A 12,366-nucleotide genomic window follows, 5' to 3' on the forward strand; every position below is an offset into this window, starting at 1 on the left:
CTGATCTTTCAGAAAATTAAGGTCACCTTTTTTGTAGTATGCTTATAAATCAACATTCTTTTAAAACTGTTACCAAACTTCGATTTTTAATTTTGAATGTTTTTGTTTCTTGGGAAAATTTATTGACATTTATTTCCGTTTAAAAATTTTACAATATTATGTGAATCCACGAATTATTAATGGATTCCTGATTCGCCTGATCGTCCGGGAAATTTAAGAGAAACAAGTAGTCAAGTAGATCGTTTTATTATCGAGCAAAGTAAATATCCTTAAATAAATCCTTTTTAATAACTATAGATTCAGGCAAACCTGAACCTTCGACAATAATCATGGGAAGCTATCGCCTAAAATCAAAATCAGAGCAGCCCCAAAGGAAGCATATCGATTTTGTCTGGAATGTCGCCGTTTGGGACCACTGTGGCCCAGTGCCGTCCCATCCAGAGAGAGTCGCCACGAAGTCCGTGTGTGTGTGTGTGTTGGTGTAGCTGCTTTCTGTGTTTCAAGATCGCGTTCTAATGTCGACAGAAGAGAGTGAGAGAGAGAGAGAGAGAGAAGTTGCTTACTTTGCTTGCCAAAATCCACAAACTGTGCGCCTTGCTTCTTTGTTTACATTCGTTCTTTGTCTGCAGTTGCTGCGTTGCATTTGCAGGCTCTCCTCCTCCTCCTCTTTGCGTTCTTCACTTGGCCTTTTTTGACTCGGCTGCAGTTGCGCAAATGGGCTCGCTCTCCCGCTCTCCTGCTCTCCTCGCTCTCTCTTGCTTCTCTCCTGTTAACTTGTTGCTTCTGCGTGTGTGTGTGCGCTTACAGTGGGCCCTCGTGAGTGCAAACCCAGATTCTTGTACCCACGACAACAGAAAGTATGTTATATTTTACATAATTAATCTAAAAGATATTCGAAATGGGCATCTAATTGTTTTTATTTTTTATACCATTAATAAACATTATTTTCACTTTATTTTATATTTGTTATGATAAAAAAATATAAACATTTATTAGGCAGCGGTGAGGTTCGAGCACAGATGCTCTTGAACTTTATCAGTGGATACATGACGTTTTCCTGCGTGGTATCAAAGTTTTAATGACAATTGCATTAGAAAACTTTCAAAATCCTAAGTTCAAAATATTTCTAATGAAATAAAAGAAAGCAAATAGCTGAACCCGCAGCACTGTCATACAATTTTGTCAAAGAATCGATAATTGTTGGTCTCTAAAAAGATGGGGAGGATGTGGGGCAATGACACCACCACCACCACCACGTGTGATTTGCATGCGAGCTTTTAAAGCTGACTCTGCCTGCAACAGATTGTGCATTTCCTAGCCCTTCTGCCGTTGAGATGTTGCAACAGTTAATGCCATAAAAAGGGCCAACTTATTAAATGTATATTGACTCGATTCTTTGGATAATAAAAACATATGCGAGATCATATACAGGGTTGCACATATTCGACGGACCCATGTTTTTTTTTAAAAAATCAAAGAAAAAAAATAAAAATTTGGCGGTTGGCAATCTTAATCATTTAATTTGTTCCAAGTAGATTTGTTTACATCAATTTTTGAATATGATATCTTTCAAATGGCCGCCTCTGGCGTTGATGGCGTATTGTGCCCTTTTTGCAGCATTTTCCATCGTTTTCGCCAACATTTCGGCCGGAATAGCGGCTATTTCTTCACGAATGTTGTCCTTGAGCTCTTCTCGGGTCCTTGGCTTGTTAACGTAAACCTTTGACTTCAAATATCCCCAAATCAACGCGAATAATCCGTTGTGAAGTGGACCGAGCCATGCCCAACTGCTGAGAACGGCGTTTTTGGGATGTTCTTGGGGACATCTCAACACTGGCTCGTACGGCAGCGATATTCTCGTCCGATCGCCTTGGTCGACTTTTATTTGGCCTCTTCGGATTAGAAAGAGCCTCACCAGTCGTAAATTTTTCGTATAAACGCTTAATGGTGTTCTTAGAAGGCGCACTTTTCACATTTTTTAATTTTTTAAAAGCACGTTGAGTTTTCACAATTGACTTGTTCTGTTGAATGTAAATTTCAACTATTTCAGAGCGCTCGCGTGGTAAAAATCTTCCATGGTAAAAATCTGCTTGGACTGACGCTTCAAACGCGGTATGTCATTAAGCGATCTGGCATCTCTGTCAAAAGTTATGGCGTCGTCAGATGGGTCCGTCGAATATGGGCAACCCTGTACTAATAAGTTATTAGATACAAGCCCCATTGAAATTAAAGGCATTTTATATGTAATAAAAATAATATTATATGTAATATAATACAAATAGCTATAAAAAGGCTGGAAGGGCAATTCTGCGGCTGTTAAGTCTGTTTTTTTTCTCTTCTTCCTGTTTCAACTTGTTGCTCAGTTGGTTACGCCACATATTCCCTATGGATGTATGAATGTTCATGAGTGGATGACTTTATGTGTGTGCCTTCTTTTATCTGTCCTAAACGAGGATGTGGTATAAAGTTAGGGTTCACTTGTGGGTGACAGAACGTTGACAGGATTACCAACCATACTCCGTTGCCCAACATGAATTCCCCTCTTTATACATCGTAGAACTTGGACTTAGACGGAAAAAAATTGTACAATTTATAATACTTAGGTAAAACTTTTTTTTTTTTAGTAAAACAAAAGGTTTCTCTAAAAATGTACCCCTTTTTCTAATCCTAAAAATAATACTGGATAAGCTGAGATGCTGGAGAATTAACAAAATTAGCAAAGCTGAGATTTAGACCCCATATTTCCATATATCCATATTTTATTTTATTAAAAAAGAGTTCGCTTCATTAAATCTAAGTTCTATAAAATGTTTTCAATGTATTCTGCATTAGAAATGTCTGTTGACTGTTTTGGTTTGTTTCCCCCCTTTTTTATCCGCCCATTTAGTTCCGCTGATGTTGACAAATTTATTTAGCATTGGGTTGACGGAGAAAACTTGGCGAGAGCTTCCTGTTTGTTGGATGCCTGGTTTTGGCAGATATTCATTTCCAGGCGTTTGATATTGTATACTCTTATCAAATAGACTGAGGTGCACTGAACCTGAATCATCTCATCGTCACTTTTTTCCAAAATCATTTATTTTTGATCTCGTAACTTTCCGCTCGCAGAGCAACATTTAATTTATATTTTCAGTTCATAACCCATTTACTGCTGTATCGCTGCTGTTTTGTCGTCACTCGGCAAACTGGTTTATTTTTTATCTCGCCTAATTTGCACATTTGTATTTTATTGGTCGGCGGGGTGATTAATCTATAGGGGAATGTTTGTACATATAGGCATTTCTTGCATTGATAACTAAGTTGCGGCTTAAGAATAATAAAAAAGAACAGGCCGAGCGCTGATCACAAACGTAAGTCATTAAAAACTGAGCTCATTTTTATGGATATTTTTATATGTTGTACATGGGACAACTACAACTTTCAGATGCCGTACTAAAAAATATAGATTAATAGAAAAAGCTGCAGATACGATTTTATTATCTAGAAAACATTAAGCAAAACCAGCACTTCAAATTAAGTATTTCTTGTTTGCATTTTTAAAATCTCATATTAAATAATTCATTTTTATTTCATGTGGGTTTTTAATATAAAATGAAATTACGTTGCATGGGATTCTCGGTTCATCGGAATATCCAAAAAAAAAAGATTCAAACCAAAATAAAAATAATTTCCCTGAACTCAACTGGTCGCCAATGATTGTATAATTTTTTTCCGCTTCCAATTTCAGTGTCATTGATCGTTGATATTGATGTTGTTATGACTTGGCTCGTGATATTCACGTGCTCCTTCCCATTCATCCCGCAGTGTCACAAGATTCTTGTTAGAATTCGAACTTTGGATTCTGCGGGGCGGATGGCCAAAGAAATTTTGATTAGACTTTATTGCTGCATCACAAGAGATGAGATCATAACAATGAAGAATCTCATCGTTTGGCAATCCAAATATGAACTTTTTAAGTCAGAAGTTTGCAACGCATGTCTAAATAATCTTTATTAGTATTTTAAAGATAGTTTCCCAGAATTCATCATTTCTATTAAACTTACAATGGTAATTCTTGTTTTCCATTATTATTATTATTTCGAAAGAAAGAAAAAAGGGTCTTTTCACTTATCGCATCTTCTTAAATCTAAAATAAAATGTTTTGCTTTACGAAAGGTTGAAATTTAAAATACAAATAAAACTGTTTCCAATTGTTTCTCGTTCGTAAAGAGATCTTAACAATTATGGACTAAACTTTTCAAATAAAATCTATATTTTTGCGTAAAATAAATAATTTAAATACTTCTAGTTAAGTTACTTTTTTTTTTAAATTACTAAAAACTAAAAATGAGCTAAATTAGACGGAACGACTTCCATTGATAACTGCTCAAAGTAGTTTTCCCTTTGCAATTAATCCAGCAGTTCTTGGTTATTTTACCTTAACGATCCACTCTCCATCCAAATCAATGAAACAACTGATTTAAATTTTAAGTTTTTGGCAGCTTATGCATATTAATTAACAATTATATATATTTAATACAATTAATTTGCTACTTCGAATAGTATATACACAATGTACACGCAGAATAAGTTTACATAAACGTACAGATGAAAAAAAAGGCATTGGGCAAATGCGATAACAAGAATAACATTTTGCTAAAGTTGGGATGGATGTGGGGGAACGGATTTGGTCTTGGAATTAATTGCTGGCACTGAGTTCTTGAATGTTTGGATCTCATCAGTCGATGGACTTAACGGGTGGCGATTTTCTTGAGCGGGCGCGGATGAAGTCTTCCAGGTACCAGCCGGCGAAGGCCATCACGCAAAGGGCATTCAACAGGTTGAGGGTAACCGCATAGCTTGTGTGATCCCGGATCAGACCTATAGGGGGTAAAATATTTAGGAATCAGTCATAAATATTATAATCAATCCAGGATTGCACCCACCAATAAGCGGACCAAAAATCATCGAAAAGGTGCCGGACATGAGCAGCTGTAGACCAGCAGCCGCTGGCAATCTCTTGAGCGGCACATAGCCGGGAATGATCAGTGACCAGAAGACCGTGCGGAAGGCCTTGTTCAGGCCCATCCACAGGAAAATGCCCATCATGACGTAGAAGTTGGTGGTCATCGAGAGGAACATGCGGCCCACGCACATGCCCAGGATACCCACCACGAAGAAGGTGCGATTGCTTAGGTTTATCTTGGCCGTGATCAGCGGGATGAGGAATCGCACGATCAGATCGAATAATCCCAGAGTGGACATGGCCAAGGCAATCTGACCCTTGTCGAAGCCCAGATCACTCAGGATAAAGGGTGTCAGGATGGCAAAGTTGACTTCCACAAAGTTGATCAGCGTTATGCCCACGGCCAGGTTGACATAGGTGATATCCCGCAGTAGATCCATGTCGAAGAAGATCACCACTTTCATGTAGAATGGCAGTTTCTTGCGCCTCTGACGCTCCTCCTCGTCCTCCAGATCTTGTTTCTCCTTCTCGGTTAGCTCGGTGGTGGGAAACTGGTGGACCGGGTGGACTTTGTGGACGACCTCATCATCCGAGTGATAGCCCAAGGCCTCCTCCTCCTTAATGCTGTGACTCACGGAAATGCTGCGCAGTTGGCGCCCGGGATTCGAGTCCCTACTGCTCAGCCTCTTGAGCTCCAAATGACCATTTCCATCGGACTTCTCCCACGTGTTCAGGCGATTGCGTGTGCCCACGCTGTTCAGGGAGACCCTCGAGCCGAACCAACCGTCATTGGCACGTGGCAGCACCGGAGTTTCCGGCTCCACGACATTCTTGATAATATCCTCATCCTGATCCTCGCGCTCGGCCAACGGCTGAACCTGCTGCAGTGCCTCAGCATCGCGATCCCGCTTCACCACATGCCACTTGACAGGTTGGTAGATCAGCGAACAGGCAATCGTGTGCAGGGAGGCGCCGGCGAACAGAAGGGTCGTTCCCTGGACTCCGAACTCGTACAGCATATAGGTGGCGAAGTAGGGACACACAATCGGTCCCAGGCCGGCAACTCCGAATTGGAAAGCCGTCGCCGTGCGTCGCTTCACCTTAAAGTATGTGTTGACCGCCAGCGAGGAGGCGGATACCGTCAATCCTCGGCCGAATCCATACAGGATCGAGAAGCTCAGTATGTAGATGGCAAAGGTGTCTGCAAAAACCATCCAGAAGAGGCCCAGAAAGGTGAGGACGGATCCAACCAGGGCCACCACTCGGTATGTGTAGCGTCGGAAAAGGGGGCCGTTCAGCAGACCTTTGGATAAAGAATATAAATTAATATTCTAGTTTTCAAAAAGAAGTCCACCTTCAGATGGTACAAATTTTAATATAAATCAAATCAAAAAACTTCTAAATAAGGTTTAAAAACTAGTGACGAACGCACTTTTTAAAAATAAATTATGGTAAAAAATTACTACATTTTTTGTGATCGGTCTATCGTAGATTTTCAATTCTCCGAATGCTAGTGACGAACGCACTTCTACTTTAAAAAATGTTTGTTTTTAAAATGATGTGCTCTTTGCTCTAATAAAAGAGTTCTTTAATTCGGATCTTTTGTGTTTGTGGCAGATTTTTAGTTTTACGAATATTATGCATCCTAGTCCCTCATTCGTCACTACGTGGACCAAAATGTCGCATATATTTATCGATGACCATTTCCTCATCTTCTCACCCGTAAATGCAGACACAGCGATCTGTGTGTTGATGATGGTTGTTAGTTCGGAGCTGGAGATTCCTAGACCTGCCATACGATCGCGGAAAAGGATGCCGAATTGCTGGGCAAGGGCGAATGTCACCAGCTGGAGGATGGAAAATAAGCAAATGTTAATATATCTTTGGAAAGTTAACAAGATTCAATGGGAGGTGGTTACTCACAATGTTGACGCCACTGGCGACGGACACCAGCCAGCCCCATCCTCCATCGGGCGCCACAAAATCTTCGCCCAGATCGCTCTTGTCTCGCCTCTTCTTCGCCGGATGGGATTCTTTTGCTGGAAGAATCTGGGCTGGCTGGGATTTGGCATTGGGATGGGATTGGGTATGGAAATGGGTGGGTGGTGGAGGGGGTGCTATCTTGGTCAGGCCCGCTGATCCATTCTTGGGCAGCAGGTGCTCCGCCTGCTCAGCCTCGGGTATTCTCAGTCTGGATGCCTCATTGTTGTTGTTATTGTTGTTGTTGTTATTATGGTTTTCATTGTCGGTCATCTTGGAATTATGGGCGTCTTGGACGGGGATTTGGAATGGGGGTAATAGAGCTTGGGTTAGTTTAGCGCTGAGGGCTTTTTTCCGGTTGTTGCATTACTGGACGGATGGATGCGTGCGATCAAATGCCGAAACCAGTGATTCCAACTCTGCAAATAGTATTTCGATTAAGATAAAACATTATTTTGAGTTCAATAATTAAAAAAAAATAGAGGGTAGGGGATAAATTTGGGTAATCACGTATCAAAACGAAATTTTAATTCTCTATTGTGTGTGCATTAAGATTTTTTAAGGGTTAAAGAAAAATTCCCGTCTATAAACTATATACAGATATTCTCGAATATCAATTGGTTTAAAAGAAAAGGAAAAATTTTTAATTTCTTAGTTGTGAATTTCTACTATTGTGTCATTTACTTATCCATTTTGAGAGAACTGAATATGGAACAAAAAATAATAATATTTCTACAAGTCATATTATTGGTCACAATAGCTTAACACGAGGCAACGTTATAACATTTCAACATGAGTTTCATTCATGCCTTTTTGTACTGATTTGTTAACTTCCAACAAAAAATGCTTATAAAATCTATACTTTTATTTATTTAAAACTGTGTTATAATACTTAATTGAGTGATGAAAGTCTTTAATCAGAATGTAATTTTCAACTAAAATTAACCCCGCACACGCATAATATTCGTATGGCCCAAAATTCATTAAAAAAATCGGAAGAATCCAGTATTTGAACTCAGACTGAATTAATTTGCACAACCGTTTACTGCTCAATTGATTGTACTTATTTTTTTTTAACAGAGCTACGCGAGACGGCGGGACGAAAGCCTCAACCTTAACTGACCGATCCTACCAGTGGTATTTTGGTCAACTCTCACTCTTCTGGCGCTAAGCTATGGTTTTTTTTTTTTTAAAGATATTTTTGAGCCTGAAACGTGACTGCCAAAAAGCAACAACTAAGTACATATTACCGAGTTAGCATCCATTATATAAAAACAGTAACAACGACTCGCATAAAACGTCAATGGGTTCGATTGTTAGTGATGATGATAATGATCGGTCGAGAGAGTACCGCCTTATCGCGCCCGCAATTTCATTTCAGAGAGCAAAGTGACGAACTTTATTTTTTTCTGAAACGGAATTCGTATCCGAGAGTTTGCTGATCAGAAATGAGTGTTCATCGTGTAAATACTTGCGTTGACGCGACAAAGACACCAAAACATTGAGATTTATGTGTCAGGGCCTGGCGGCACTGGTTTTTCATACTAAATGAGATCATTTGGGGTGGTGACGGCAACGGGAACGGGAATGCGGACCATGTGATAAGGCGCACTTCTTCGCCAACCGATATCGTCTAATTAGATTGTTGCCCAATCGTTATATCCTCAACACATGGTTATAGTAGGTAAAGGGGTTTTCAAAACCAATCAATCGGCGGAATGAGTACACTTAAACAATATGTGGTGTTCTTTTCTTTACATTTAGTAATTCGAATTGTTAAATAATTGAAATAAAACGTTTGTCTTAGAGTTCCTAAGTAAAATGTAAAACATTTCTAGAACTTAAGTCTTCTAAAGGAAAGATTCGTAATATATGTCATTATATGTGGACTGGTTTCCTTACTCTGTAGTTATTAAAGAAAATTTTTTGCTTTGAAAACCATTTAAGATGGAATTTTGTATTACTGTGCCCTTTGAACCCCTTACTATCCTGCTTACTTGGTTAAACGGACTCCGACTGGGCTCTAATTGCCCTGGGTGAAAAGTTGTTGATGTTTTGCGACTGCTCCAGCAGCTGAACTGAACCAAACCGAACCGAACCGCGGAATGACCACTGCAAAAGTATATATGTATGGGAATTGGAATCGGAATGGGAACCGGCAGGGGTGTATGGGCTGTGGGCAGAAGATAAGATTCGCTGGCAAAGTTCGCTTAATATGCGATATATACACTAGTAGTAAAAAGGGGAAACGGAGTACTGTTTGTACTAAAGGTCGGGCTACACAGAACGAGCTGGCCATTAAAACGCTGCTCAAATATCAATTTTACAGTGCTTTTAATTGCCATGCAATCAGCAAAACAACATACACAAACATATGCTAAACACAGTGGGTAGGAGCAGACTTTTGACTCCCTTATCATCACAGTTTCGGTTCGATATATGTAATAGGCCCCTAATTGACCTCCTCGGTTCAGTCCATGTGAATCAGCTCTTTCGTTATCGAAATACGCCTGGATACGGTAATGGCCAACAACTGTGGAATTTTTCAATGCCATTCAATGATCGAACCACCCATCGATCACCGAACACATGGCAGAAATTGGCAATAAGAACAAGTCGATATGCACGTGATATAAGGTAGAGTTTCCTAATATCACATTTATAAAGTATTTTCAAAATGATCTAATAAATTCCATTACTTGGATATGATAATCACACAAAACTAATAATTTGATAATTTGATTAATATAATTAAGAACTGGATTTTGTGGAAGATATAAATAAGTAATCTTGTTAGCGATTTTTTATTTTAACTAGACACAAATTAATAGATTACTAATAAAATGCTATTTTATAAAATAGCATTAAAATCTTAAAAAAAAAGGAATTAAATTAAAACAAACTATTATTCATTATATAAAGACTGCGAACTTTAACACAACAAAGATGTAACAGATATTGACAAAACTCAACTACTAGATGAACAGCCGCTTCTGTTTACATAAAAAGTGCAATCAATTGATAATAAAATTAAAGGTTGTTGTGTTTTTACGTCATATAATAAAGTTTAATTATTTATAGACCGTGAACTTTGGCCGATGATGAATTGTCGTTTCCTGATATTCCGTTTGATTAGTTCTCCATGGAAGCCTGATAATAATTGTCCCGGTTATAAACACTCCAAGATCTATTTAGTACACGGGCATTTCGCGCAATTAAAAATTCCAAGATTAGAGTTTTAGGAAAGAAAGGCCATTGAAGAAGCGAAATAAATGGTTGTGCGTATGTATATTAATGGCCTCAAGTGTTTGATTAGCACGCGACGTCTCGTTGTCGTTATTAGACGTTTAAGACGATCTAAAGTCGTCTAAAGCTAAAAACAAACATTTGTATAATTAGAGCTTTCCGCATTATACGACCAGTTCCCCTCCGTCGCACCAAACATATACAATTCACACACCATAAAAGAATATTTGCATTGGCCTAACAAAGATGCTGATGATATTCCTCCCTCGCGGTTGTCATAAAAACTTTTACAGTCGGTAGTCTGCTTTTTGGGAGCCACTGTGCACCGTTTGGAACGGGGTTTTGTGGTTCTATAAACCTTAAACGCTCCATTTGAGAGGAAAGGCGACTTTGATTGATGTATGATTGATGGGCAAGAGAACGTCACGTATGCACTGATATCGAAATTAGACATAACACTAGAAATGTGGTTGCGAATACCGAAAAATTTAATAAGTCGCAATTTCCCAATGGAGCAGACTATTTTTGGAATATAAAACATATTAAATTTTTAATTTCTCAGTTTCCAAATTGACGAAAGTGTGTTGCATATATGTTTAACAATAAAGGTGAAATCAAAAGCTGAGAACTTTTTAAAACACTTCTTCTAAATATCGTTTTGTTGGTGTTGCAATGAAAATGAGACTAAAATATTTTTCTGATTTATATTTATCATAAAATAGTTTAATTTACAGACTTTGATTAGAAAAGTTACGGTAACTTGCTTATCAAATTCCTCTGCTATAATTTTTACCGGTAATAATGATACGAGTGATGTCTATAGGTTATACGAATTTCACAACAATTATTTAACGATGTTTTCCGGGTATAGGATATTTATTTTGATGATAACATACGGTCTATAAATTTTTGATGGTGCACGTGTCTCCGCGGAAAGCGCGCGCTTCGAGAAAAAAGTATTATTTAGTTGCACTAGTGCTAATTGCTACTAAACTAAAATACAAATGTTAACGCACACACATCTATTTTATATATATATTTGTGTATTTGGGCCGTACGTTTTATTTTTGTAAATGATTTTCCCTCCTTCTCTGTTTGTTGTTGTTTGTTGCTCGGCGGCTTTGGTTGTTGTTTTGGTTGTTATGCTGTAGTAAAGTTGATACAAAACAAAAACAAACAAAAAAAAAACAAGAAATAAAAACGAAACGAGGCGAGTCAAGTAAATAGAATTTATATATATGTAGTACTATATTCAACAGGCGACGACTTTTCCGTTACGTTCACCAGCGCGAACTGAACTGAACAATTTTGTGAATTATAGAATTAAACACCCAAACAGAATGCACACAGATACTCACCTGCTCACTTTGTGTATTTTGTCGCAGTGTGTGTGTTATTTTGGTCTTTAGCTTTAGCTTTACCGTTGCTCCTGCTCTTTCTTCTTCTTGCGCTGCCTTTTCATATTTGGTTGTTGTTTGCATTTGTAGTTTTTGTTGTTATTTCGTTCTATTGCTGTTTTGATAAGGGAATTATTTTTTTGTTACCACTGTATTTGCTTTTGATGTTGTTGTAATTAGTTTTGTCGTCGCAGGCCCGATTATCAGGGGCAAATATAAGTATGCACATATGTTCATGTGTGTCCACGGACATCAGTACACACATATTATATCTCCATACTGAGCGCACTACGTTTACGTACGCTGCGCGCTAAAAAAAAGAACAAATAACACAACTCATAAATACATTATGATAGCGGCGGCGATTAGAATTTGATTTTGCCATCGACCGCCACCGTGAAACGAAATTTTATTCCAAAACAAACGCTAAAAAAAAGGTCCATAAGTAGCCGAGCATGTCATTTTTGTTTAAACTTCGTTAGTGATTCAACTACGTAAATATTTGAATGTTTTAATGGAGCATTGTCAACCTTACTTCTATCACATAACCTCTCTTAATGAATTATATATGTACAATGTGCATTATACATATCATCGGACGTATAATAATGAAACTATTTTACAGAGTAGTATGTAAATGCGGGTTCAGGGTCAAATCTAAATGACTCTTTAACAGGTGCTTCAGATTTCTTTTGAGAGCTTTTAATTTTTTTATTTTATGGTAAACATTAAAATTACTGTAATGTAAAGGTGAAATCGATTAAAAACTTTTTGTTTAGGAAATTCAGTTAATTGAAT

General features: G+C 38.1%; 1 protein-coding gene across 2 annotated transcripts; it reads right to left on the reverse strand.

Moving 5' to 3' along the window:
• Positions 1-4,458: 4,458 nt before the first annotated feature.
• On the reverse strand, positions 4,459-11,455 carry LOC119557744. 2 transcript variants are annotated; one of them, XM_037870630.1, is made up of 5 exons: positions 11,230-11,455; positions 6,869-7,344; positions 6,666-6,792; positions 4,926-6,248; positions 4,459-4,860 (listed from the first exon to the last, which is right to left on the reverse strand). In XM_037870630.1, the coding sequence occupies exons 2-5, from the start codon at positions 7,196-7,198 to the stop codon at positions 4,718-4,720; spliced, it is 1,923 nt and encodes a 640-aa protein (XP_037726558.1). In that variant the 5' UTR covers positions 7,199-7,344; positions 11,230-11,455; the 3' UTR covers positions 4,459-4,717. The 2 variants fall into 2 exon arrangements, with proteins under 2 accessions (XP_037726558.1, XP_037726559.1); XM_037870631.1 differs by lacking the exon at positions 11,230-11,455 and adding an exon at positions 8,923-9,047.
• Between the last annotated feature and the right edge of the window lie 911 nt (positions 11,456-12,366).

The sequence above is a fragment of the Drosophila subpulchrella genome, chromosome X (genome assembly GCF_014743375.2).
Source record: "Drosophila subpulchrella strain 33 F10 #4 breed RU33 chromosome X, RU_Dsub_v1.1 Primary Assembly, whole genome shotgun sequence".
NCBI classification, from domain to species: Eukaryota; Metazoa; Arthropoda; class Insecta; order Diptera; family Drosophilidae; genus Drosophila; species Drosophila subpulchrella.

Excerpts from the sequence above, each read along its gene's own strand:
- LOC119557744 (XM_037870630.1), bottom strand. The coding sequence starts at position 7,198 with ATGACCGACAATGAAAACCATAATAACAACAACAACAATAACAACAAC. Across the intron at positions 6,249-6,665 it reads CGCTGTGTCTGCATTTACGG|GTCTGCTGAACGGCCCCCTT; the intron begins GTGAGAAGATGA and ends CTTTATCCAAAG. Across the intron at positions 4,861-4,925 it reads GATTTTTGGTCCGCTTATTG|GTCTGATCCGGGATCACACA; the intron begins GTGGGTGCAATC and ends TACCCCCTATAG.